The 27,900-nt window shown below is 47.1% G+C and overlaps 1 protein-coding gene and 1 non-coding gene across 3 annotated transcripts; both read left to right on the forward strand.

Moving 5' to 3' along the window:
• Positions 1-102: 102 nt before the first annotated feature.
• On the forward strand, positions 103-27,335 carry NCAPD2 (non-SMC condensin I complex subunit D2). Of its 2 annotated transcripts, none has more exons than XM_036866008.1 (32): positions 103-404; positions 1,170-1,319; positions 9,145-9,220; positions 9,508-9,566; positions 10,035-10,216; positions 10,528-10,670; positions 12,963-13,090; positions 13,163-13,286; positions 13,466-13,613; positions 14,629-14,826; positions 15,176-15,310; positions 15,410-15,497; positions 15,594-15,774; positions 17,120-17,244; positions 17,752-17,991; positions 18,290-18,464; positions 19,038-19,122; positions 21,064-21,197; positions 21,542-21,674; positions 21,768-21,852; positions 21,927-22,094; positions 22,390-22,559; positions 23,194-23,383; positions 23,458-23,581; positions 23,664-23,819; positions 24,162-24,339; positions 24,425-24,519; positions 24,992-25,072; positions 25,242-25,425; positions 26,481-26,607; positions 26,713-26,868; positions 27,088-27,335. In XM_036866008.1, exons 2-32 carry the CDS (start codon positions 1,193-1,195, stop codon positions 27,171-27,173), a joined length of 4,281 nt encoding a protein of 1,426 aa, XP_036721903.1. In that variant the 5' UTR covers positions 103-404; positions 1,170-1,192; the 3' UTR covers positions 27,174-27,335. The 2 variants fall into 2 exon arrangements, with proteins under 2 accessions (XP_036721903.1, XP_036721904.1); XM_036866009.1 differs by having other exon boundaries at positions 23,272-23,383.
• LOC118902942 lies at positions 9,632-9,958 on the forward strand. Its single transcript, XR_005021652.1, has one exon. It is a non-coding gene; the product is annotated as a small nucleolar RNA U85 (small nucleolar RNA).
• Positions 27,336-27,900: the final 565 nt, after the last annotated feature.

Genomic DNA, 27,900 nt, shown 5'->3' on the forward strand with positions numbered 1-27,900 from the left:
CTCCTCTCCACCGACCGCGGAAAAGGAGGACCCTGTGGGGAACTAGGCGGCCGCGAGACAACGGCGGCGGGGGGGGGGGGTGGGTGGGGGTGGGAGCCGGAATCTAGGCCCCGCCCTCCTCGGACCTTCCGGCTCCTGCGCTCTGATTGGCCGGTGTCTGCAGCGAGCGTCGCAATTGGCCCCCTTGCGGCCGTTGAGATTTGAACTGCACTTCTGTGGCTTTTCCCGCGCGGCGCCCGGCTCGGAGGCGGATTTTTGCCTCCGCCTGGCGGGTATTGGTCGGTCTCTCTACCCACGGGAGTGCCGCCTCGCAGATTGGTGCGTCTTGTGCCCTCCTTGGTTTTTTCTTCGTTTCAGCCCCACTGCCAGAGTTGGAGGAACGGCGGGCGAAGTGCTCTTGTAAGGTGCGGTGTTCAGGGGGAGCGGGGAAGGAGAGGCCGGGAAAATCGGTCACCTTGCTGTAGGACGCGGTATTGGGCTGGGAGGTGTAGTGGGTGTGTCCTTGTGGTACGACGTGGTAGAAACAGTAAGTCTCACAGATCCGCAGTGGAATTTGGGCAAATCGCTTAAGCTTAGTCTCAGTTTCCTCATTTGTAAAATGAGCTATATTACTATGCACTTCATGAGATTGGCATTTGGAGTCTTAGATCAGATAGGACGTTCAAATAGCCGAACAGAACCTGGCACAGAGTAAACAAATAGTAAATGTTCATGTTCTCTCATTCTGGAGACAGGAAGCCCATTAGCCCATACTGGGTCACTGTTCTGGCCTCAGATGAGACAGTGTCTATATACTTAAGAAGTTTTGCCCATAGAAACAGAAATAACAATGCGCTAACTTAGCGCATCGATATGCCACTTTACAGTTCTTTAAATACTTTAATACCCCTTGACTCATTTGATCCTGAGAGCAATTTTGTAAAGTAATCAGAGATCAGTAATCCTGTTTGACAGATGGGGCCCAGGGGGTTAAGTGACATGGCCAAGTGTCAGAGTCACAACTAGAATTAGATTCTAGTCCAGGCTTAATCTCACACGCTCTAAGATAATGTTATTAGCTTGATGTAAGACTAAAAAGTGTTATGTATCGGAGGAGGGGAATAATAGAACCAGATTAAAAAGACGACCCGTAGATATAGGCCCTGACTTGTTTGCTGTTTGGCTTCTAGCCCTGTGAGCCACTGGGGGAAAGATGTCTCCCCATCTGTATGAGTTCCATCTGCCCTTATCCCCAGAGGAGTTGTTGAAAAGTGGAGGGGTGAATCAGTATGTCGTGCAAGAGGTACTGTCCATCAGACATCTTCCATCGCACCTTAAAGGTAAGAGTCCGTAGCTGCCACTGTGCCTAGCACTTCAAAACAACCACCCACATTTGATTATATTGTCTGTCTGTTCCACTACACCACTAAGCTCCATGGGGGCACGGAACATGTCTTTCCTGTTCCTTACTGTTTTCTCCCTAGCGTTGCATTACACGAAGAGTATATTCATTGACCACCTTCTCTAGGTTATTCAATAAACAGTCTTGGTGTGTATGGTTAGTCTTTGGGGAGAATTTTATTTTAGATCTTGACTTCTTACCATATGCCAAAATAAAGTCCTGGTGGTTTTAAGAGTTGTAGGAGAAGACAGCTCCTAGAATGTCTGGGACTTGACCTGACCTGTTTCAGGTAATACTTTTTTAGAGTCTAGATCACATTTCCAAGAGTGTGCAATAATGGAAAAAAGCGTATGTGCACAGTTGCAACACTGCACAGTACATGTACAGTGCAGTTGCCCATTGAAACCTAGAGATGACCGAGAACAATTCATGCATTATCAACAAGACCCCGTCCATAATGTCACTGTACTTCTTGGAGGTGTCTTGTGTCAGTTAGATTGCTTCGGAGAGTTACAGAGAGCAGAAGTTAAGTCTGTGGAGCCAGGCTGCCCGGATTTGAATCCTGGCTCCACTGCTCGGACCCTGGACAGTTACTGATTCTCTCTGTGCCTTGGTTTCCTCATCTGGATAGTAACCTACTTTGTTTGTTATCTCCTACAACAAGTAGCGTTCATTAATTATCAAGCACTTTGATAATATAATTCCAGCTTGTCTCTTCTTGGCCTTCCCATCATTGTTGCCAGATGACAGCTCCTTGCTCTGATGTGCAGAAGTAGAAAAAGGGATTTTTCTATCTTGTGCTTTTTCTTCTTTCTTGTTTTAAAACTACCAGAAGTCTTGTAACAGACTTAGCCAGAATTGGATCAGGTGCCTATTTCCCTAACTACTGGTAAGGGAAATGGAATTATCCAGATTGGCTAAATTGATCAAGATCATTACCTAGGCTTCCCTAAACCCGAACATATCACCATTTGGTAAGCAAGGAAGAGGGCAGAGTGTGGCGTTGACTGATGGGTGTCCACAGAGAGACCATTCTCTCCATATTGCGTGGATCTGTGCCTCACCAGTGGCACAAGCTGCGCACTCTAGCAAACTGTTCTTCAGTTGTTATTACGTATCACTTTGTCACGTGAATGCTTGTTCCTTTTAAGAGCCCTTTTTATAACAATTGCATTGCTTTTGGTATCTAGAACCCTAAATACAAGTTCTACTATAAATACACAAGGTCAGGTCATTTAATTTGTTCAAGTATTTACTGGTGTTATGCTATGTGCCAGGCAGTGTTCTAGGCACTGGGGATACAACAGAAAATAAAGCAGCCAAGGTGACAAAGTTCTTTCTCTCAAGGCTTTCAACAAGTAATAAATAAATATGGAGTATGTCAGATGGTTGTAAATACCAAGGAGAAAAATAAAGCAAGACAAAAAAGATTACAGTGAGCCGGTTATGGACTAGCATTTTATGTTGGATGATCAGAGAAGGCTTGCTGATAGGTGACATATGAGCAGAGACCATACAAGTGAGGAAGTTAACTATACAGGTTCTCAAGGAAGGGCATTCTAAGCAGACAGGAAAGCCAGTGCTGAGGCCCTGAGGTGGGGAAATGTCAATGTGGTTGGAGGGGAGTGCTCTAGGAAAAGAGAGGTCAGGTGGGAAGTGGTACAGATTATTCTAGAGTCTTGCTCCTCAGAGTGTGGTCTTCAGACCAGGAGCGTTAGTATCATGATTTAGGAGCTTGTTAGAAATGCAGGAGGAAGACCCATCCTCAAACTACTGAATCAGAAATCCATTTCTTAAGAAGATCCCCAGGTAATTCGGATGTACATTTCAGTTGGAGAAGCACTGATCTAGGGTGTTGTGGGTCATGGTGAAGACTTTAGCTTCAGAGAGAGTGAGCTTGAAAGCCATTGTGTTTTGAGCACAGGAGTGACATGGTCTGACATTTTAAAAGTGTATCTACTGTGTTGAGCAGGAACTGTAAGGGGGAAGGGAAGAAGCAGGGGACTAATTAAGAGGCTAATAAAATAATACCAGGCAGCTTACCTGGGGTGATAGCAGTGGAGGTGATCATAAAAAGTTAGATCCTGAGTGAATTTTGAAAGTAGAGCCAACAGGATTGTTGATGGACTGGATTGGATTTACAGGGTTCGAGAAAGAAGAATTGAGGATGATTATAAATAAGGCTTTTTGACTTGAGCAACTGGAAGAATGGAGTTGTCATTTACTGAGATGGGTAGAGTATGAGAGGAGCACATTTAGACTGTTGGTTATATGATTGTGGAGTTCGGGGGAGAGGTACCAGCTCACGATACACATTCGGGATTTAATATTCAGCATGTAGAGGGTGTTTAAAGCTGTGAGATTGGAGTAAGTATTGATGGAGAAGAGAAGCAGTTTCAAGACATAAGACCTAAGGCAGTCCAACATTTAGAGACTGGGAAAATGAGAGAGAACCAGTAGAAGAAGCTAAGGACTAGTTGTTGAGGCAGAAAGTGAACAAAGACGCTAAATTAGGAGAAATTTCAAAAGGGAAAGGAGAGATCAGCTACACATTTAATTGCTGGACTTAGCAATGTGGCAATGGCTGGTAACCTTGAACACTATTTCAGAGCCGTGGGAATCAAGCCTGATTGGAATATGTTTATGAGAAAATGGGAGGAGAGAGGTTAGAGTTGATGAGTTTAGATAACCCTTTCTGGTTGTTTTGCTTTAAGGAGTAGCAGAGAAATAGGGCGTAGCTGGAGGGGGAGGCAGAGTCAAGGGAGGACTTTTTTTTTTTTAAGATGGGCAACATTACATGTGTATGTGCTGAATGGGAATAATCAGAGAGAGGGGAAAGCTGATGCTGCCAGAGGGAGAGTGAATGACTGTCGGAGCAGTATCCTTTAAGGAGTCAGAGTATGTGATCTGGTGCTCGGCCGGGAGGAGATGGTTTAATTAGAGCATGGACAGTTTATCCACAGCAGCGAAAAAAAGAGGCAGAGCTTATGGGCACAGATGCAGGTCGTGCCAATAAATACAGAACTTGGCGCAGTTGGAGTTTCTCTTCTGTCTGATTCTGTTTTCTCAGTGAGATAGGAAGTGAAGCCTTTAACTGAAGGTGAGTTGGGGGAAAGCGATCTTGATGTTATGAACAGAGGAAAGGTGTGAAATAATTGCCTAGAAGAAAGCAAATAGGCCTGGGAACTTGTTATAGGCTTACTAAGAAATACTAAGGGCCTACTTGAGGTCATAAAGTGAGAATAGTTGGCATGGTTTTATGTTTTTTTCGAGCCACTTTTTTTTGTGTAGTTACATGAATGGAGTAATCAGTCAGTGGGATTTAATCCAGATTTACAAGGGGAGTAAATGTGTTAATAATAAGTGGAAAAAATTAGAAATACCATAATGTCTAATGATAGAGGAACAGTAAGTTAATTGAGGTACATTCAGTGGAATGTTATGCAGTCATTAAAAACTATTACAAAGGTTTTTTTTAATATCCTTATTTTAATATTGTTTTAAAAAACAGAACAGAGTTGAATACGTGATATGACCTCAACAATAGAAATAGTATGCATAGAAAATAAACTGAAAAAAATTAGCCAGATGTTAACAGTGTTTATTTCTTTCTCATTTTCATTTTACCATATTTTCCAGATTACAGAAGGAGGTTTATAAGAGTGGGAGATAGCTTACAAGTACTGAGTTACATTATGTGCTAAGTATTGTCCTGACTGTTTCACGTGGATTATCTCACTTAATCTTTACCAGAAAATTCTGAAAAGCCCTATGAGGTATGATCTGTTATTATTCCCAATTTACAAAAGAAGAAACTGAGACTTGGTAAGCTGAGTAGCTTAGCCTAGTAAATGTTCAAGCCACATACAAACCTAAGCAGGGTGACTAGACTAGATCAGCGGGTGCTGCTTTGGAGAAGTAAGGAGGAATGTGAATGGAGAGAATCATTGGATGTAATAAAAAATAGGTAATGGGTAATCTTTGAGAGAATAGCTGTTAGATTGGTAAATCTCAGAAACTAGGTTTCAGGGAATTGAGAAAGATTACACAAAATTTTAAAGGGATATGAGCACAAAGTCAAATGAGAGGCACTGATCGTTTTTGGTTTGTTTGTTTTAAAGAAGTAGGGGCCTGAGCACGTCAGGAAAAGAGCATTCCCTAGAGAGAATGAGGCCAGAGGTGAAAGAAAGGAGACAAGTCTTTGGGGGCAGTGAGACAGCTTAGCTTTAGAACAGAAAATCTTTTCACTTGAGACTGAAGCAAAGAATGGGAAGGTGTTGGCAGAATGACTTGTTGACAGAGAGGCAGGATTACATGAGGGAGCCCATGCTTTGGGTCTCATTCTTTTTGGTAAAGTAGAAAGCAGTCATCTACTAAAAGAAGAAAGGCAAAGCATAAGAAGAGGTATAAAGAAAGGGGGGAACATGCTATGAGTATAGTGCTAGGGTGTCAGTAGGAATTGGAGAAATAAAATAGTTTGTTAAACATTGCAGAGTAGTTGGACAGCATAACACTGCAATATGATGAATCAGGTCAGTGAGCCAGCAGTGATAATGTAGTACAAGGTTCAAGCTTTACTTTCTAGGCAAACCAACTTCTTACTGCAGAAAAGAAGAATTTGGTGGAATTCTTTCCCTCCCCATCCACAGAAAGAGCTAGATATACAACTTGGTTCAAAAGTTAACTCCCGGGACTTCCCTGGTGGCGCAGTGGTTAAGAATCCGCCTGCCAATGCAGGGGACACAGTTCGATCCCTGGTCCAGGAAGATCCCACATGCCGCAGAGCAACTAAGCCCATGCGTCACAACTACTGAGCCTGTGCTCTAGAGGCCGCACATCACAACTACTGAAGCCCCCCTGCCCTAGAGCCTGCGCACCGCAACTACTGAGCCTGCATGCTGCAGTTACTGAGCCCATGTGCTGCAGCTACTGAGCCCATGCACCACAACTACTGAAGCCCATGCGCCTAGAGCCTGTGCTCCACAACAAGAGAAGCCATCACAGTGAGAAGCCCACACACCTCAATGAAGAGTGGCCCCCACTCATGCAGTTAGAGAAAGCCCGCACGCAGCAACAAAGACCCAACGCAGCCAGAAAAAAAAAAAAAAAAATTAACTCCCATACTGCCTTGCTACTCTTGCATGTTGTAAGTCATAATTAGCTGCTACTCCCTTTTATACTGAAGTTTTTATATAGAAGCAGTACAGTGAAGATGAAAAGAGCACTGAGTTTGAGAATCAAAAGATGCTGGGTTTTCAGGGAGTTCCCTGGTGGCCTAGTGGTTAGGATTTCAGGCTTTCACTGCTGTGGCCCAGGTTCAATCCCTGGTCGGGGAACTACAGCACCACCCCCCCCAAAAAAAAAATGCTGGATTTTCAAAATGTAATACAAGTACAGGTGTCCCCCAGCTTACGATGGTTCAACTTATGATTTTTCATCTTTATGATGGTGCAAAAGCAATATGTATTCAGTAGAAACCATATTTCGAATGTTGAATTTTTATCTCTTCCTGGGTTAGCAGTATGTAGTAGGATACTCTTCTCATGATGCTGGGCAGCAAGCGCAGCTCCCAGGCAGCCACATAATCACAGGGTAAACAACCCATACACTTAGAGCCATCCTGTACCCAGACAGCCGTTCTGCTTTTCACTTTCAGTACAGTGTTCAATAAATTACGAGAAATATTCAACACTTTATTATAAAATAGGCTTTGTATTAGATGATTTTGCCCAACTGTAGGCTAATGTAAGTGTTCTGAGCATGTTTAAGGTAGGCTAGGCTAAGCTATGATATTCAGTGGGTTAGATGTATTAAATTTTTGACTTACAATGTTTTCAACTTACAGGGGGTTTTTCAAGATGTAACCCCATCATAAATCAAGGAAAATCTGTAGTAACAAATGAACCTAAGTGTATTACAGATGTTTGACATAATCACACTAAAGGATTGCAGAAGAAAATAACCTAAGTAACTAGGAAACCCAGTATTTCGGGTTTTTTGTTTTGCTCTGTTTGGCTGCACTGTGTGGCATGCAGGCTCTTGCCTGACCGGGGATCGAACCCGCGCCCCCTGCGGTGGAAGTGCGGAGTCTTAACCACTGGACCGCCAGGGAAGTCCAGTATTTTGACTGTGAACTGTATATAAAAGAACTTTACATGATTAGCGTAAGGTAGTTAGTAAATTTATTTTTTAAAGGGGTGTGCGTTAGCAATTCTGAAACTGTTTTATGTGTATACTAGGATTAAGCAAATATATAAGTGAACTTATGTTTTTAATATATACACAGAGAGATAAAAATAGAGGAGTGTGTGCATTTACACCTACATATATGTATATCCTGCTTTTCTCTGCTGACTGGGCCTAAAAGCTCCAACAGCAGTGATCTTAACTAGGGCCTAGAACTTGGTTTCTACATACCATTCTCTCATAAAAGAAACCTGGACTCCAGTGAGAATGGTTGATTCCAGGACTGAGCCAGGGAAGGTACAAGACGAGCCTGGAACATCTTGTGGTACAAGAAAGTAAGAGAACAAGAATGAAAGGAGCATGTCAGAGACACAGGCCAAGTTGAAGGAGCTCCCAGTGGTCAAGTATGGGACAGTCTGAGCAACAAAATTAATAATAAGAAGAATGGATTAAAACACATAATAAAAGAAACGTTCATGAGCCCATTCTGTTATAAACAAATAATTGGATACATAAAAGAAGGGAAAGTAACAGCTCATACTTAGCCTGGCATTCCCATTAAGTAAGCATAAAAGGAATGATGGAAACAGACGAATCACCATTTAGTAAAAGTAATAATTGTGGCAGGCAAGAATCATCCATAGATGCTTAAATAAGTGGGCAGAATGTGGTGAGAAAAGGATTTTCAAAGTATCTCCCCACAAGATACTTATTAGTTGCAAAGGGGAAAATAGTAACTTTGCAGCGGAGACACCCAGGCAAACACTACCAACTGGTCAAAGTTAATATCACTAGTAATAAGACATTGACATCACCTACTTCTGGGTATGATGCATCGGAAGGACCCATCCTCCCTTTCTCAGTGATCTAGCCAAAAGTGCATGACCTCAATCTAATCATGAGAAAATAGCAGAGAAACCCAAAGTGAGGAACATTCTACAGAATAACTGGCAAATACACTTCAAGTGTCAAGATCATGAAAGACAAAGATTGGAGGAGACTAAGGAGGTATGACAAATCAATGCATTGTGGTATCCTAGGCTGGCTCCTGGTCTGGGAAAAGGACAAAAATAGAACAGCTGGCAAAATTCAAGTAAGATCTGTAGATTAGTTAATAACATTAAATTAATGTTCATTTCTTGGTTTAGAATAGATCCTTGTACTATGGTTATATAAGATGTTACCATTATCTGGGTGAAAAATACAGGAACTCTGTACTGTTTTTGCTCCTTTTGTAATTTCAAAATTAAAAAAAAAAAGATCCTGAGTTTGTGTTCATTACTCAGTTGGATAAGTCACATAACTACTCAGACATTTAATTTATTTTCCCATAAAATAGGCACAGTACTGTTTGCTTCATCTCGTTCAGAGATGTGGTAATAAAACTCAAGTAAGGCTTTAATTGTAAAACAGGACAAAGTGTCAGATGTTATTATAATAGTAGATTACATTGAAATGAAGTGTCTACTTTTGTGATTCTACCAAGAAAAGCAATTAACTCCATTTTCTGCCATGAATAGAACTTACCAAAAAGGCCTCTGCCCCTCTGTATTGATTAGTTTCTTTCATCTTTATAGCATTTCAGGCTGCCTTTCGAGCTCAGGGGCCCCTGGCTATGCTGGAGCATTTTGATACCATCTACAGCATTCTGCAGTAAGTAAAGTACCCCTCTGATACTTTAAAAACAACTGGTGGCTATTTGCCCTAACTTTGCATGTTAGTCCTGAAATTCCAAATTATAATTCACTGATAAATGGTTCTGGGTGTTGATATTTCTACTCATGAGCATTTACCCCAGCTTGCCACCATATTTATTCAGTCGAGTAATTTCACGTGTTTTTTTTTTTAAGTATTAGATTCCTCAGGTTCGATCTGATCTATTAGAATGGGCTCTGCAGGTTCCTGTCTCACCACCCCCCCGCACTTTCTTTCCCTCATAGTCACTTTCGAAGTATAGACCCTGGCCTCAAGGAAGATACTCTGGAATTCCTGATAAAAGGTGTTTATGGGTCGGGGGTAGGGGATGGAAGGTGTGTGTTGCTGTTTGTTTGTTTACTGTTTCCTGCCACATGATGATATCAAGGCTGTGGTGATTCAGTTGGTTTGGCTAAGCCCGGGGACCTCTGACCTATAGGTCTGTAATCTTGGTGGGCAATACAGAGTTATGTGTGTTCACTGTAAGGGCAGACCAACAATAAACTCTTCCTACTCTTGAACTGCCTCTCTTCAATAGAGGCAGTTCTTCCTGTTGCCAGAGAGAAATTGGGATAACTGGAGTGAGAGAGGAGGGATAGGGCATGTTCAGGCTATCAGGGTCAGGGGTCCCAGAGGACTTAGCTTGTGTTGTAGCCGCTGAGAGATGAAACACAGATCTTTGGTAATCTGATGGCTGAAAGTGCTAGGGGTTTTGAAGTTGGGTTGTATGAGGAAAGTGAACGAAACTGACTCCAGATCCTGCCCCTCGCAGTGGTATCCCGCCACTCCCAGGAACTTCCCGCCATCTTGGATGATGCAACTTTGAGTGGGTCAGATAGAAGCGCACACCTAAATGCCCTCAAGATGAACTGCTATGCTCTCATATGCCTCTTGGAATCCTTTGAGACCATGAGCAGCCAGACGAGCCTCATGGACCTGGACCTTGGTGGGAAGGTAATTTGTTATTCCTGGCTCACTTGATACGGGATATGGGGAGATACGGGAATTGGTGGGAAAGATGGAATTCAGTGATTCTGAGAATCTTTTCCTTTCTGCCCTTGACCCATGTTTAAGGTTCATGAGGAGGTACTCAAAAGTATCACAATGTATCTTTTGCTGACAAGCAGCTCTTTTATATTTTGGAACTTGTAATACTTCTGTCTTACCTTCTACCTTGTTTCAATACTGGATAGTTTGGGCACTCAGACTAGCAGATCGTGATCCTTTTGGCTTCCTTATTTTTTCTTAAGTATATCCTTTTTTAGGGTAGGAAAGCCCGGGCCAAGGCAACCCATGGCTTTGACTGGGAAGAAGAGAGGCAACCAATTCTTCAGCTTTTAACACAGCTGCTCCAGTTGGACATCCGTCACCTGTGGAGTCACTCAATAATCGAAGAGGAGTTTGTCTGGTGGGTAGTTGATTGCTATAGGTGATATTGGCTATGCGGAATGAGGCTCTGTCGCTAGATATGCTTTATACACACACACACACATATTTATTTATTTATTTATTTTTGGCTGTGTTGGGTCTTCGTTGCTGCGCGCGGGCTTTCTTTAGTTGCGGCGAGCAGGGGCTACTCTTTGTTGCAGTGCACAGGCTTCTCTTTGCGGTGGCTTCTCTTGTTGCGGAGCACGGGCTCTAGGCGTGTGGGCTTCAGTAGTTGTGGTGTGCGGGCTCTGTAGTTGTGCGTGGGCTCTAGAGTGCAAGGTCAGTAGTTGTGGTGCGTGGGCTTAGTTGCTCCGCGGCATGTGGGATCTTCCCAGACCAGGGATCGAACCCGTGTCCCCTGCATTGGCAGGTGGATTCTTAACCACTGCACCACCGGGGAAGCCCTAGATATGCTTTTTGTTTGTTTGTTTTGTTTTGTTTTGTTGTTTTTCAATTTTTTAACTTTTTTTGAAGTAATTTCAGATTTACAGAAAAGTTGCAAGAATAGTACAAAGAATCCTGTATACCCTTCAGACTCCTCAAATGTTAACATTTTACCACATTTGCTTTACTAGATATGCCTTTTAAATACTTCATTTCATCCCTCAGTTCTGTCTGTAATACACAGAAGTATTCCCATTACGTTGAGTTGTTCAGAAGTAAATAATGAAGATTAGAAACTGCTTTGAATTTCTCATCTTTAATGCCATTTATTCATTCATGAAACAGTATTTACTGAGAATCTCCTAGGTTCATGGCTGGTGTCATTAAAGTCACTGAAAACCAGCGTTTCTGCCCTCTTAGAGTTTCTATTTTAGATCAGAAGACAATTTTTTAAATAAGTAAAAATATATAGTGTGTCTTATAGTTTATTACTGTGGAGAAAGATAGTGGAGGGAGTGGGAAGTTTGATGGGAAAGGGTTGTAATCTTTATCAGCTGTTCTAGCAAGACCTCTTTGAGATGGTGACATTTGAGCAAAGCCCTCGAGAAGGTAATGAGAGCCATGAGGATATCTGGAGGGAGAGCAAGGGCAAGGTCAGGAAACAGCAAGGACACAGGAGGGAGTGTGTTGAGCACGTATAAGTAATAGCGCTGAGGCCAGAGCTGGCAGCTGAGACAGGGTGAGGGGTAGGTTGTGAGGTCGGGGCAACAGGGAGCCAATTGCAGGTCCTCATAGGCCATCACGGGTTGGCATTTATCAGAGTGAGATGGGGCCACTCGGGTTCCGAGCAGGGCAGTGAGGTGGTCTGGCTTGTCTTCAACAAGCTCATCCTGGCTGTTGTGTTGAAACAGACTCTGGAGGGAAAGGAGGAAAGCGGGAGACCAGTAAGGAGGCTGTGGCGGTCACTTGGGCAAGAGATGACAGTAGCTTAGGCCCAAGAGGGCGGTGGAGATGGGGAGAAGTGGATGCAGTCTGTACTTGTTCTTTAAGGAGAGCCTACGGGATGAGCTGACAGATGCGTGTGAGGTTTGAGGGAGGGTGTGGTCGAGGGTGACTCACCCAGGGTTTTCGCCTGAGCATTTGGAAGAATGGAGCTGCCGGTGACTGAAATAACGGGGAAGGCTGTGGGAGCGTGTTTGGGGGGACAGGAGAAGTTCTGCTTTGGACATAGAAAGCTGGAGGTGCCTATTAGACATCCAAGTAATGTCAGATTTGGTTGTGGAATGTACAAAGCTGAAGGAAGACAGGAGAGCGGTCTAAGCTAGAGCACACATTTGGGAATATAATGTATTTATATAAATGGTATTTGTAGCCATGAGACTGAATGAGGTCACTAAATCAGTAAGCATAGCTAGAAGAGAGCTGAAGTCCAAGGACTGTACCTTGGGGCACTCCAGCATCAGGAGAGTGAGATGAGGAGGAAGAACCAGCTGAAGAATCTGAGAAGGGAGTCTGGCCTCCTGGTACCAAATGAGGCATGTTTCAAGGAGAAAGAAGTGACCAGTTGTGTCAGATGCAGCTGAAAGGTCAACAAAGATGAGGACTGCGTTGGCCATTTAACAATGAGAAGTCAGTGGTGATCTTGTCCTGTCTTTTATCATATATTCAGCTTCTGTGTAGACATTATAACTGGTTGAAAGTTGGTAATCCAGAAGGAGGAAGTACCTATCTGGGGGTCAGCAAAGCAAAGCAACTTGGTGTAGAAGGCGATAGAATAAAGAAAACTAGAAGACCCTGACTGGGGCAGCAGAGATGGAATGAATGAGGCAAGACCAATGTAGTTGAGTCCAGACCGCTGAGGTCACCATCTCAACTCTTCCTTTCTCAGTTTGGTTACTGGCTGCTGCTACCGCCTCCTGGAGAACCCCACCATTAGTCACCAGAAGAACCGCTCCACCCGGGAAGCCATAACACACCTGCTTGGTGTCGCCTTGACACGTTATAACCATATGCTGAGTAAGTTAGCCCTCCACTTTGCCCCACCCTTTTCATTTTGCCCGTGATTTCTCATGTGTAGTGCTTCCACAGGTGCCACTGTGAAGATCATCCAGATGCTGCAGCACTTTGAACACCTGGCATCTGTACTGGTGGCAGCTGTGAGTCTGTGGGCAACTGATTATGGAATGAAGAGCATAGTAGGAGAGATTGTAAGGTGACCCTTCCTTCTCTAAGTTTCTAATTCTCATTTCCCTCAGGGAGAGTATAAAGATTGGAAATTGCTTCTCTGTGTAACATTAGATTCCTTCAGATATTAGATACCAACTTTACCTTCCCTTACTGGGACCTGAGTAATTAAGTTATGCTGCTATGGCTATGTTTATTCCCGTGTAGAGAGATTGGACAGAAGTGTCCCCAGGAGTTGAGTCGGGACCCTTCAGGGGCAAAGGGCTTTGCCGCCTTCCTGACAGAACTAGCGGAGCGTGTCCCGGCCATCCTGATGTCCAGCATGTGCATTCTACTAGATCATCTGGATGGAGAGGTAGGTGGTCCCCTGGGGATCTCAGGTTTTTCTAGGGGTTGTAAGTGCATTGTTGAAAGGCTGTTTCTTAACAAGAAGGAAGCTTTCACGTGAAGTCAAGTTGTCTAGGCTAATCACTGTGGCAGTTCCTTCCTATAGAGAAGCAGATGAAGTTTATTGAATTAAATAAAGAGCCACTTATTAATCCTATTTCAATATCACACTGGTTTCACCCAGGTCTGGTAGGGGAGATGACAGTTCCACAGCTTAAGTCTAGTGAGAGTGACTCAGCTGTGATTCTGGGTCCCACCTATTCCTCAGGATAAAGCCCCTTCCTGCCCACCTGGTTCTCAGATCCACCCACATCATCTGTCTTATCCCTCAGTGTTAGCCTGACTGCTTCCCAAACTGATGCTGGCACTCCTCGGTGAATGTCAGGAGCAAAGACAGTCTGCTTGTTCATCTAATGTACTATAACTTTTTATGCAAGACCCCATTCTCTGGCTCTTGGCCTGGCAAAAACCCCAAACACTATTCTCCATGATTCTGTAATGGACTTGGTTGGCACTAGGGCTGATTTCTGTTTCCCTGTCAGTGAGATGTGGGAAGGGAAGTGTGAGGGAAAGGCAGTGTTTATTAGTAAGGATCAAAGGCTTTGAGGCCTCAGATGAAAGGTAGTAATTAATGCTTTTCAGACGTGTGTTGGTGGATGGATGTGATTTCATATTCAGCTGCCACCATGGTTACCTGGGTGAGCCTTGTGGGGAAAAACTGCTCTGGGCTCTTGTTTATTTTGTCCCTACATTCTCCTCTGACCAGACAAGGCCCTTCTGGGATTCAGGTTTTTCTAGTGACCTCAGGAGTCAATGAATACCTGCTGGGCAGTTGACCAGAAAAAGTCAGAGCTAAGAAAAGCAAGCTTAACCTTGCCTAAAGGCCTTACCCCTTCTTTGTGCCTGGATGAGCACAAGAGTTTAGGAAAAGGACAGTCAGTATGGGGGTTCAGAGGCTCATACCAGCCTCATATCCATCTCAGAATTACATGATGCGCAATGCCGTGCTGGCGGCCATGGCGGAGATGGTGCTGCAGGTTCTGAATGGGGATCAGCTGGAGGCGGCAGCCCGAGACACCCGAGACCAGTTCTTGGACACCTTGCAGGCCCACGGCCACGACGTCAGCTCCTTTGTGCGGAGCCGTGTTTTGCAACTCTTTACCCGAATCGTCCAGCAGAAGGTGAGTGGCCTTTGACATGATAAAGATACACGGTACCCCTCTATGTACAGGCCGAAGAAAAGAGGAATCCAGGGTCAAAAGAAAAGTAGCTATGTCAAAGAGGAGTCTAGAATTCAGGATTCTACTACCCGTAATAAAGGTCTTCCTCTATCAAGGACAAGGATTCTGGGCTCCATTTAAGGACTACAGTATGTCTTAACCACTACAGACAGTCCTCTTGAGCTATTCACATCCCGTAGGAAAGTTTCCTTAGAATGAGTGGCTAGCTCATGTAGAGTACTTCACGATCATCTTGAGCAGAATGGAAGGTGTGGGGCGGGATCTGATCCTGTCTTCCTGTTCCACATAGGCTCTGCCCCTGACACGTTTCCAGGCAGTGGTGGCCTTAGCAGTGGGGCGTCTGGCAGACAAGTCGGTGCTGGTTTGTAAAAACGCCATCCAGCTGCTGGCCAGTTTTCTCGCCAATAATCCCTTTTCCTGCAAGGTAAGTAGTCTGGGCCCACCCAAAAGAGAAGGAATTAAATGGAAACAGCAGTGAAATTCCATGACTCAGTGACCCTGATGTTCATTTTTACCTTGGTAGCTTAGTGATACTGACCTTGCTGGACCGCTGCAGAAGGAAACCCAGAAATTACAAGAGATGAGGGCCCAGAGGCGAGCTGCAGCTGCTTGTGAGTAGTTGCTGCGGGGGAGTTCTCACCCCAGACATCCTTCTCCTTGCAGCCGGAAACTCAGTGCAAGAGTCTAAGTGAGACTTTCTCATTCAGCCGCAGTGCTGGACCCAGGGGAGGAGTGGGAAGCCATGCTGCCAGAGTTGAAGGCTACCCTGCAGCAGCTGCTGAAGCTTCCCCAGGAAGGAGAGGGGATGCCTGAGGAGGTTGCCGAAACAGAGACGGCGGAAGAGGTGGAAGGACGCATCCGTCGATTGCTAGCCAAAGCTAGTTACAAGTATGTGAAAGAATGGGATATTCTCTCATGACCTGTTAGGTTTAGAGTTAACCTTTGAGAAACGATATATTTTTTAATTGAAGTATAGTTGATTTACAGTGTTGTGCTAATTTCTGTTCTACAGCAAAGTGACTGTTGATACACATATGTACATTCTTTAACAATGTTTTTTTTAAATGAACTGCACTTAGGGTATGCTGCCATCAGATGGTGGTAGGTGTTTTCATTGCAGTAATAGTCTGAACACCAGATTTATGCCAAAGGCAAAGTCTACAATTAAGCATGCTTTTCTACTTTTACAAATGTTTAAAGAAACTACTGAAACAACTAAACGTAAATCATGTTATAATTGAATATGACCAAAGTCCTGCTTCATTTGAAGAAGACGACCTGTAAGTAGAATTCTAGTTCTATAAAGTAAGTTACTTAAACTTTCTGGGGCTCAGTTTCATTATTTATTTAGAAATAGTTGATTAGATCATAAGATCTCTAGTGGCTTTCTAATTCCAAAATGTGTGAGCTGATAAATAATAACAAACGTGCTCAATCCTGCCTTAATCTTTAAATCAACCTGGTATGAATCCTGATCTTAGAGAAAAGATTTTTGTGACTAGAACTTGAGAGCACCTTGGCAACAAAAGCCTTATAGCTGTCCACAGGTGTTCTTAAACCTCAGCCACAAGTCATTAGTTTACTTCTTACCTAATTAGGCTGCTCAGAAAGGCTGAAGAGAGGGTGGCTAGCTGGCTCTCTAACTCCCTACGTCTCTCTGGTGTCTCTCTTTGCTAAAGCATAAAAGGCAGCCTGCTCTGCCTCCAAGCATGCTAGTGATGAGTTAGGAAAAGGCTTCTTCTCGTGTTAAAGGTGTCCCCTCCTCCTCCAGCAATCCTTGGCAGCCAGTGCTGGGTGAAGTTCTTAATAGCTGAGGTTCTGGCTTCCAGTTACAAATTTAAACGTGTTAGAACGTAACTTTTTAACAGTTTAATAGCAGAGTTTTTGGGGGTTTTTTGTTTTTTTTTAAGCAGGAATCTACTTTTTTGTAATTAGACAATATGTTCACATGGTACAGTATTTAAAATTCGAACAAGGACGTGCCATGAAAAATCCCTTCCAAACCTGCTTTCTAGCCAGTTAGTTCCCTTTGCATAGCGAGCCTCCTTCTAGAGATAATGTGTAGTCACACAGTCAAACATATCTACGTTTTTTTCCCCCTTTTTATACAAGTGACAGAGTTCTCTACCAGTAGGTCTAGGTTCTTGATGGAATCATGACATAGGCTGCCTGACACAAGGCTGCAGTGACACTCTTATGGGTGCCTGATTGGTGACAGGTTATGTTCTGTCAGGCAGGCCATCATTCTCACTCGAGAAGCCATAGGCCACTTCCAGGAATCTGAACCCTTCTGTCATATGGACCCAGAGGAGTCAGAGAAGACCGGGTTCCTGAATCTCTTAGGAACTATCTTCAAAGGTAAATTCCTTTTCCTTCAGTCAGCAAACAAGACACTTCAACTGTATTTATAGACCATTTACTTTATGTCAGACACTGGCCTGGCTGGCACCCTGGTGCTGAAAGAGGCTAGAGGGGAGTTAGTGGTGCTTCTGCTCTGGAATGGAAGCAGCCCACGGGCCTAAGATTTAGTCACAGGGTATAAAAGTTTATTTCCAAACCGTAGAGGACTTGAGGAATCTTTTTTGAGAAATGAACCAACATATTTTGGAATAAATTCTAAATTTATACTTTCCTAGTGGGAATTCCCCGGTGGTCCAGTGGTTAGGACTCTGCATATCCATTGCAGGGGGCACAGGTTCGATCCTTGGTCAGGGAACTAAGATCCCGCAAGTAGCGCGGCATGGCAAAAAGAAAAAAAAAAAAAAGCTTTCCTATTGTAGAAACAAATATTCAGCGATGTTTAGATCTATTGGGTTTCCCCATATACCCTTGAACGAAATCCATCCTGTAATTCTTTAACTGTAGGCCCAGCAGCTCCCACACAGGAGAAGAATCCCCAGGGGGCTGCGGGGAACTTGGGCCCAGGAGAGACTGGCTGTAAAGACAAGCCCAGTGTGTCAGAGCCTGAGAAATGCAGGGAAAACGATGAGCTGGTGAAGCAGGAGATGCTGGTGCAGTATCTGCAGGACGCCTACAGCTTCTCTCTGAAGATCACAGAGGCCATTGGCATCATAAGCAAGATGATGTATGAACACACAACTACAGGTACGCCAGCATCCCCTCTGCAAGGACTGGGTCTTGGAGTTGGAAGAACCGGTCTTGTCCGTATTTATTGATGTCTGTCTGCTCCTTTGAAAGGCCCGGATTCTTACTTCAGTTTGCTTTGTGTAGCCCTGCAGAGTGTGCACACAGTATTTCACGGGGCGTTTAGGGGAGTTGGCATCCTCAGGGAAAAAGGAGGAAGGCCTCCGCTCGCATGTTGCTACGTTAAGAAAGGTTCTGTCTTTAAGTATTGGGGGAGTTTTGCCAAGCAGATAGGTGACATTTGTGTCTGTCCTCTCAGTGGTACAGGAGGTGATTGAATTCTTTGTGATGGTGTTCCAATTTGGGGTACCCCAGGCCCTGTTCGGGGTGCGCCGCATGCTGCCTCTCATCTGGTCGAAGGAGCCTGGTGTCCGGGAAGCTGTGCTGAACGCCTACCGCCAACTGTACCTCAAACCTAAGGGGGATTCTGCCAGGTAGATGGGCTGTGTTTGCCTTTGCTAACTTTTCTGAAATCAGCTTTTCACAGGCTGTGTCTCGCCTCCTGAAGGAGTGGCGGCGGGGGCGGGGGAGGTGGGCACCCTTCTTCTAGGGGAGTTCTAGCTCCAGAGGCACTAGGTCTGTAATGGGCTCGGGGTGGGGCTGAACTTCCAGTGAAACCCATCCTAAGCAGTTATTTGGTTTGTTTTTGTTTTTCTTTTTATTGAAGTATAGTTGATGTGTACAATATTAAATGTTATAAGTGTGCAATATAGTAATTCACTATTTTTAAAGGCTAGACTCCATTTATAGTTATAAAATATTCCCCACGTACAGTATATCCTTGTAGCTTACTTTATACATAACAGTTTGTACCTCTTAATCTCCTGCCTCTATATTGTCCCTCCCCCTTCCCTCTCCCCACTGGTGACCGCTAGTTTGTTCTTTATATCTGTGAGTCTAAAGCACTTATTTATTATTTGACACTGTGGTGGGATTGCCTAATAACCTGTTTGCCAGGTTCAGCTTCTTGGTCTTTTAATGACCCCTGATCTCTGCTGTTCCCACAGAGCCAAGGCCCAGACTTTGATTCACAATCTCTCTTTGCTGCTAGTGGACGCCTCAGTTGGGACCGTTCAGTGTCTTGAGGAAATTGTAAGTCTCCTCACTTTGACTTACTCATTCAGCAAGTATTAGTGAGTAATTACTGTGTGTTCAGCAACTTACTCAGCCCTGCAAAGAAGTATAAGATAATTCGCTTTGAAGTCTAGTTGGCAGCCCAAAACACAAAACATTTCTAGAGCAATACAGCAGATTGCTAAGTGGCCCAGGCAATGGTTATAGTAGCGATAGTAATATAATAATAATAACACGTTATGCCAGGTACTGTATTTAGCACTTCGCTCGTATTAATTTGCTGATCCTCACAACAGCCCTAGGAGGTAATACTATTATCAGCATTTTACAACGAGAAATCTGAGGCACAGAGATCTTAAAGAACTTGGCTAATTTCAGCTACTTAGGGGCAAAGTTTGAGATTCAAACTCAGGCATAAGAGTTGCAGAAAACATCCTCTTACCTGGTATGTTCTATTGACGAGTAGAGTGGGAAAGAGAGCAGTGTGAGATGGGATACTCGAGGGAAGAGCTTCCTGAAGGTGGCAGGACTTAATCTGGGTCTTGATGAGTAGGATTTAGAGAATTACAGAAAGGAGGGAAAACATTTCAGACAGAAAGCCAAGAAAGAGCACTGCCTATGTTGTAGAATGAAGACGATTGTGTTCTGGCTCAAAACTGTCATCTGGAAAAGATAGAAAGCTGGAAATGTGGTTTGGAACTAAATCTGGAAGATCCCGGGATGCCTTTCAAGAGTCTAGGACCTGGCTTCCCTGGTGGCGCAGTGGTTGAGAATCCGCCTGCCGATGCAGGGGACGCGGGTTCGAGCCCTGGTCTGGGAAGATCCCACATGCCGCGGAGCAACTGGGCCCGTGAGCCACAATTACTGAGCCTGTGCGTCTGGAGCCTGTGCTCCGCAACAAGAGAGGCCGCGACAGTGAGAGGCCCGCGCACCGCGATGAAGAGTGGTCCCCGCTCGCCGCAACTAGAGAAAGCCCTCGCACAGAAACGAAGACCCAACACACCCAAAAAATAAATAAATAAATAAATTTATTAAAAAAAAAAAAAAAAAAGAGTCTAGGACCTGAACCTTGTCAGCCAGGGGCTCCAGCATTTTAGTGAGGCAGAGCTGCTTTGAAGGGTTTGGATTATGGGACAAAAGGCAGAGGTGGTGCTGACCACCAGCGTCCACTGGGAGGAGTATCACCGCTGGCCACGTTTTTTCCTCACTGCGGGAAAGAAGAGCCTGCTGGTGGCACTTGGCCCGAGATCTTGTAGAGTAGCTGCTGGCCAGGAGCCCAAACAGCAGGCAGAGGAGAGCTATTTCTACATGGTGAGCAGAACTGTGGCATGATGAAATAGACGTCTGGGGAGGTCACAGCATACAGGTTGGTTGGAGCAGAGGCTAGGGACAGGGATGTCCCTGGAGGCTGCTGTAGATGTGCAGTGACAGGAGTCTAGACTTTGGGGGTGGGAGGAAAATCTGTAGAATTGCACTTTAATGGAAGATAAATTTTAAAAGGAAGAATAGGTCGGACTAAGTGACTGATACATAAAAAATTAGGTGACTGTGAAGTTTGAAGCATATGTGACTGTTGGTGTTGGTGCCGTTGGCAAAATGAAAAGGCAAGAAAGGACGATGGCATCCATTTCAGACATGTTGAGTTAGTGGTAACAGCAAGAAAACCTACTAGAAATCTCCAGAATGTAGTCCAAACTATAGATCCACATGAACTCAACGAGGTCAGTTTCAATGTGTCATCTTAATAAACGTAGTTTTGAAGGCATGAGAGCAGAAAAGTAGCGGAGACGGAAGCACCTCCCAAGACCCTGCTTTACATTTTGAGCCTCCTTCCTCTCCCACTCCTAAACAAACATTGCCTTACTTACTTAGGTTCTCGATATTCTCTTCAGAGGAGGTGGACCAAGCATCAGGGGAATTGTTATTTTTTGGCCTGAGCCCTTTTTCTTTTCTCTGCAGCTCTGTGAGTTTGTGCAGAAGGATGAACTGAAACCAGCAGTGACCCAAGTGCTGTGGGAGCGGGCAACCAAGAAGGTGCCCTGCTCTCCTCTGGAGCGCTGTTCCTCTGTCATGCTTCTTGGGATGATGGCACGGTGAGGCTCAGATCCAGGCAGGCGGTAGGATGAGAGAGGAAGGGAAGGTTCCCTTAAGACTGCTTCAGTAATAGCAGTCAGGCCCAGCTGAGCTCTGCGCATGCATCAGCCACCTAAATGGAGAATAAAACAGTGACCGTACCAGTCTACCCCCAGGCAGCAGAAACAGTGGGGTCAACAGAGCAAGAGGGATGCCAAGGGGCCAGCCCTATGCCAGAGCCTCTCTGTAGCGCTCCAAGGCGCTCGAAGCCCTGAGTTGGTTGCTGGTTCCTACCCCCCTTGGTGTTGTCCCCCACGCAGAGGTGTCCGTGAGTGGCTTTAACGCTTTGGCTTCCTTCTCCCAGAGGAAAACCAGAAATTGTGGGAAGCAACTTAGACACACTGGTGAGCATAGGGCTGGATGAGACGCTTCCACAGGACTACAGGTTGGCCCAACAGGTGTGCCATGCCATTGCCAACATCTCTGACAGGAGGAAGGTACGTGGGGTGGTTACGTCCAAACTAAGGCGGGTGCGCGTCCTTCTGTCCACCCTCAACACACACCCACGTTGTCTTCCCTGCTTTGGACAGCCTTCTCTGGGCAAACGTCACCCTCCCTTCCGGCTGCCTCAGGACCACTGCTTGTTTGAGCGACTGCAGGAGACAGTCACGAAAGGTGAGCACCATGAAGGGCCTCGGGCAGAATTGGGCCTTTGTCTGCAGTGGCAACTTCTCCCTTCTGCTGCGCAGGCGTTGCCCGCCCAGACCCACTCTGGATCCCATTCAAGGAGGCGGCAGTGACCCTCATTTACCAGCTGGCAGAGGGCCCCGAGGTGGTCTGTGCCCGGATGCTGCAGGGCTGCGCAGAGCAGGCCCTGGGGGAGCTGCGAGAGGAGAGCTCCGCCCGGGAGGCCCCCAGTAAGTAGGCAGGAGGGTCGGTGGGCCCGCGGGCAGCAGCCCGCTTCTGCTGTGTCCCTGCCGGCCAGGAGCCACTGACACCACCACTTCCTACAGCCACGCCCGACCCCCTCAGCCCACGCTGTCCCCTTCTGTCACTCAGGCCGGGCCAGTCACTGCTACCACACCCTCCACCCCCGTCTCTTGCTTCTTCACTGGGGTGTAGAGCGCGTGAGCAAGGGGGCCATCAGTATTGCGGGGGCCTGTGAGACTTGATTGTCTTTTTCTCCTTGCTTTCCCGCTCCCCCTCCTGCAGAGGACACCCCCGTGCTCCCCACTTTCCTGTTGATGAACCTGCTGTCCCTGGCCGGGGACGTGGCTCTGCAGCAGCTGGTGCATCTGGAGCAGGCAGTGAGTGGAGAGCTCTGTCGGCGCCGAGTTCTTCGGGAAGAACAGGAGCATAAGACGAAAGAACCAAAGGAGAAGGTGAATGGCACGCCTGGGCATTTGGGTTCGGGTCCCAGGCGTTTCCCAGATTTGCTTCCGGCCCTCGGGTCCTTCACATTTCCTTCTGGGGATCTCCGCTTCTCTCCTGTTAAATGAGCTGATGGAGACTGCCTCCTAGCTGCTACTACTCTGGAAACGATTAGTGAGAACAAAGATGGATCACCCAGGAAGGAAGGTTTTAGGTAAATACAGAGCATCGAGATAGGGACCTTGGCAAGACACAGGCTGTGCCCTAGGCAGTGTTTGTTAGAACCAGCACACTCCCACGGCCTTTCCGGCAGCCTTGGTGACTGGGCCTAGCACCTGATGGGACCTTGTGTTCTCTCCACTAGAGGCAGTGATGTCTGGCAGACAAATGAGAGACAGAGCCCTGCAGCAGTGGGATAAAGTCTGACCTTCTCTGTGACTTTGAACCGTTGTCTGGCAGGCCCCATCTGTTTACTGTGTATAGGAAGTTATATGCTTCTGTGAGGAGGAATTCAGAAGAGAAGTGGGATGCTTTGGCAGCTTAAACACAGACGGACTTAGTTCTTTTCCGGTTTAATTCAGGAGTCCTTCTTTGGATACACGTGACAAGCCTGTGAATGGTTTTGCAGAATTTGCCTTTCCCCAGATCCATTTGTGCAAAACGAAGGGTAGGCTGGAATCAAAGCGGTCTGCTCACCCATGGTCCCTGGCTGCTTCCCATCAGAGTCCGAGCTCCGAGGCCACCATGGAGGAGGAGATGGGGCTGGCTGGGGCTGCGGCTGATGACACCGAGGCAGAACTCATCCGCGGCATCTGTGAGCTGGAGCTGCTAGATGGTGAGAAGAATTGCTGAGTGACCCTCTCCCCGGCTAAGTAGCCTGTCCCAAACCTAGAGTTGTTCCTCCACCAGGCAAACAGACACTGGCTGCCTTTGTTCCACTTCTGCTTAAAGTCTGCAACAACCCTGGTCTCTATAGCAACCCAGAGCTCTCTGCAGCTGCTTCACTTGCCCTCGGCAAGTTCTGCATGATCGGGTAGGCCTTGGGGTGGGCATCGCCTTCTCCAGGAGGATGGGGGATGGTATGGTTTCCCTGATGATCCTCTCTTTGCCCCTAGTGCCACTTTCTGTGACTCCCAGCTTCGGCTTCTGTTCACCATGCTAGAAAAGTCGTCACTCCCCATCGTTCGATCTAACCTCATGATTGCTACTGGGGATCTGGCCATCCGCTTCCCCAACCTGGTGGACCCCTGGACACCTCATCTGTATGCTCGGTGAGAGACACCTCACAGCACCTTCACCGTCCCTGCCAGCCCTGGAGGCTGTGGTGAAGTCAGTGTGAGAATCCCCAGAACTGTTCCCTGGTCTTTAGTGTTCCCTTGAACATCTGTGCAGGCCCTGGCTGAGGGTGGCCCCAAAGGGATTGATGCTTCTTGTCTAAAGCCTTGGTTACAGCCTTGGCCTCTTTCCCCAAACCCAGCTTTCAACTCTAGACAGCCTCTAACTGCTTCTAGAATGGCACTAGGAAGAGGCCATAGAGTCCTACTGAGGGCCTCTCTGCCAGCGTCAGCTTTAGCCCATGGTCTTGGTCCTGATGACACGGATTTCATTCTTAGTCTCCGGGACCCCGCTCAGCAAGTGCGGAAAACAGCCGGGCTGGTGATGACCCACCTGATCCTGAAGGATATGGTGAAGGTGAAGGGGCAGGTGAGCGAGATGGCCGTGCTACTCATCGACCCTGCCCCTCAGATCGCTGCCCTGGCCAAGAACTTCTTCAATGAGCTCTCCCACAAGGTGAGAGGTGGGGGGCAGCTTAGAGCTTGCTGCCGGGGGACATGCAGGTCACCTCGTCTCTTTGATGTGACTCTCTCTCTTACAGGGCAATGCAATCTATAACCTCCTTCCAGATATCATCAGCCGCCTGTCAGCCCCTGAGGGAGGAGTGGAGGAGGAGCCTTTCCACACCATCATGAAGTAGAGTTCCCTGGGCCTTGGGGCACATTTTCCATTGTAGAGCAGCCTTGGGAATCAGACAAACCTGTATGTGATTTGTGGCTCTGCTACTCTTTAGCCGTGTGGACTTCAGCAGTAACCACCTCTCTGTGCCTCTTCCTCCTGTGTAAAAGGAGGCCAGAAATACTTCCCCTTTATTAGTTCTTGAAAAGATTCAATAAGGTAAAAGTCCTGACACTGGATGGCAGCTGCTTTTGTTATAAATTTCCAGTCACAGTGAAATTCCTCAGGAGAGTGAGGTGGACCCTTCCCCGAGGCGTGAGAGAGGGCAGGAGGGACAGGCCCGGGCATGGGCCGTGGCAGAGAAGGGCCTGCTACGGAGGCAGGAGGATGACAGAAGGCTGGTGCTGGGGAGGGTACGGGGCTGGTGTTGGCAGTGGGTGGGTTCGGAGCTGCCCCCAGAGACAGCACATCCGCATCTCCCCTCCTGCAGGCAGCTCCTTTCCTACATCACCAAGGACAAGCAGACCGAGAGCCTGGTGGAGAAGCTGTGTCAGCGGTTCCGCACGGCCCAGTACGCTGCCTTCCTTGAGGGCTCTTTGTGCCGAGAGGGAAAGAGCCCCACCCCCCGACCCCCCCACCCCCCGCCCCAGGGGCCTCCCCGGGGCTGTGGGAGGCTGATGAGGAAGGAGGCCTTTCCCTGCTGGGTCCCACTGCTCCTCACAGAGCCGTCCCGCCCACAGGACTGAGCGCCAGTACCGGGACCTGGCCTACTGCGTGTCACAGCTGCCCCTCACAGAGCGGGGCCTCCGCAAGGTGCTGGAAAACTTTGACTGCTTTGGAGATAAACTGTCAGACGAGTCCATCTTCAGTGCCTTTTTGTCCGTTGTGGGCAAGTTGCGGCGTGGAGCCAAGCCCGAGGGCAAGGTGAGCGCACCCGGTGCGTTCCAGCCGCAGTTCATTCCGGTGTTCTGCGGCTCTGGATTTCTGACTTAGCCCCAGCTGATTGCAACCAAGTAACCAGAGTGACCTGAGACCAGATCTTTCTGTCTCCAATTCCTGGTTCTTTGTTTCTCTTTTTTCTTTTCTTTAGTAGACTTTATTGAGGGCAGTTTCAGGTTCAAAGCAAAATTGAATAAAGTATAGAGTCCCCCCATGTGCCCCCTGCCCCCAGGCAGGCACAGCCTCACAGCCTCCCTGGTTACCCGCATCCCCCACCAGAGGCTAGAGCGGGACATCCATGAACCTGCCTTGACACATCACCATTGCCCAGAGAGCGTGGTTTCCAGGAGGGTTCACTCTCGGTGATGTGCGCGCTGAGGGTTTAGACGAATGTATCGTGGCCTGTGCCCACCACTGCGCGACATTCAGAGTAGATTCCCTGCCCTGAGCATCCTCTGCTCCCCTGTTCACCCCACCTCCCCGCAGCCCTGGCAGCCACTGGTCTTTTTACTGTTGCCACAGCTTCGCCTTTCGCAGGGTGTCGTATCATCGCACCCACACGGTACATACTCTTCTCAGTTGGGTTCTTTCATTTAGTGATATGCGTTTAAGGTTCCTCCATGTCTTTTCACGGACTTGTTTTGTTTTGGCTGTGTTGGGTCTTCGTTGCTGCGCGCGGGCTTTTTCTAGTGGCGGCGAGTGGGGGCTGCTCTTCGTTGCAGTGCGTGGGCTTCTCATTGCGGTGGCTTCTCTTGTTGCGGAGCACGGGCTCTAGGCTCACGGGCTTCAGTAGTTGTAGCACACGGGCTCAGTAGTTGTGGCTCGCAGGCTCTAGAGCGCAGGCGCAGTAGTTGTGGTGCACGGGCTTAGTTGCTCCGCTGCATGTGGGATCTTCCCGGACCAGGGCTCGAACCCGTGTCCCCTGCATTGGCAGGCGGATTCTTAACCACTGTGCCACCAGGGAAGCCCCGACTTGTTTCTTTTTAATCATAGAAATAACTATATTTCCAGGCCTGCTTTTCACCTCTTTTTGCCTCCAGGCTGTAATAGATGAATTTGAGCAGAAGCTTCGGGCCTGTCACACCAGAGGTTTGGATGCAATAGAGGAACTTGAGATTGGCCGAGCGGGTAGCCAGAGAGCCCCATCAGCCAGGAAACAGCCTGCTGGTACGTGAGGCAGCCCCTCGCAAGACAGACCAGGCGGGGCCCTCCTCTCAGATAGAGGTTCCTTTTTTTTTTTCCTTTTTGGACTCACGCCTCTGCCTTTTCTAGTCTCTAGACACCGGCATCTGGCTCCTGCAGCGTCACACAGTGACTTTGTCACACCTGAGCCTCGCCGTACTACCCGATGGCATCCAAACTCCCAGCAGCGAGTTTCAAGAAAGAAACTCAGAATCGTCTTCTCAAGTGATGAGTCCAGCGAGGAAGGTACGGTGCTTCCTTCCACACCCGGCCCAGAAGAAGCACAGCTCGGGGGGCGGGGGGGAGGCTGGCTTTGATGGGGTCCTGCTGCGTAGGCCCCCTGCCCCCGAGGTCCTCTTCCTCCCTGTGCAGTGTGGTCTGGGACTGTCCCGTTTGTTCTCTGAGACCTATGTTTCACCATCTTTGTGACTCAGCTTTTTCTTATTCCCCCAATTCTTTGAATAGAACCGTCAGCAGAGATGACAGACGATGAGACACCCAAGAAAACCACCCCCATCCGCCGAGCATCTGCTCACAGGCACAGGTCCTAGGGGCAGCCTTGCCTGTTCCCAGCCCTGCTGTGCAGGTGTCTTGTAGAGTGACCTTGAATTCCATGCCCCTTGTAAAATACTTGTTTGCCTGTCTCCTTGTTTTTTTAATGCATAAATGGTCTTTATAACAGACGGCTTTGCTCTTAAACTAGCCTAACTGAACCGAGTTGAGCTGCTTTCCTTGGAATATACATTTGCCAGTTTCCTAGTTTTCCAATGAATAAATGTTTTTATATACTTTTAGAGGTTTTTCCTAAGCTCATCTTTGTTTCATCTTTCTGGTTAGCCCAGAGGCAGGCAGCAGATAGAGGGTTATTGATCCAGAAGGAGAAGATGAGCCCAGGAGTCTGGGGCCTGTCCCAGCATCTGCTGAGTTTCATGCCCCCTCAGTGCCTCATCTTTCCCTCTCGACCTCCCCACCCTGCACGCGTGGCAGGATTGCTCCGCTGTGCAGAATTAGGCAGCGTCTATACTCCAGATCCGCACTTCTCAATCTGGGGGTGATTTTGCCCTGCAGGGGACAGTCGGCAACGTCTAGAGACTATTTTTGTGGTCACAACCCAGCGGGAAGGGGTGCTACCAGCAGCTAGGGGGCTGAGGCCAGGGATGTTGCTAAATATCCTACAATGCACAGGACAGATCCCACCACAGAGAATGCTCCGGCCCAAAATGTCAGTGAAGCTGAAGTTGAGAAACCCTCCTCTCCACCAAGGGCTGGCTTCTGTCC

This window comes from Balaenoptera musculus, chromosome 10, assembly GCF_009873245.2.
Source record: "Balaenoptera musculus isolate JJ_BM4_2016_0621 chromosome 10, mBalMus1.pri.v3, whole genome shotgun sequence".
In the NCBI taxonomy this organism is placed as follows: Eukaryota; Metazoa; Chordata; class Mammalia; order Artiodactyla; family Balaenopteridae; genus Balaenoptera; species Balaenoptera musculus.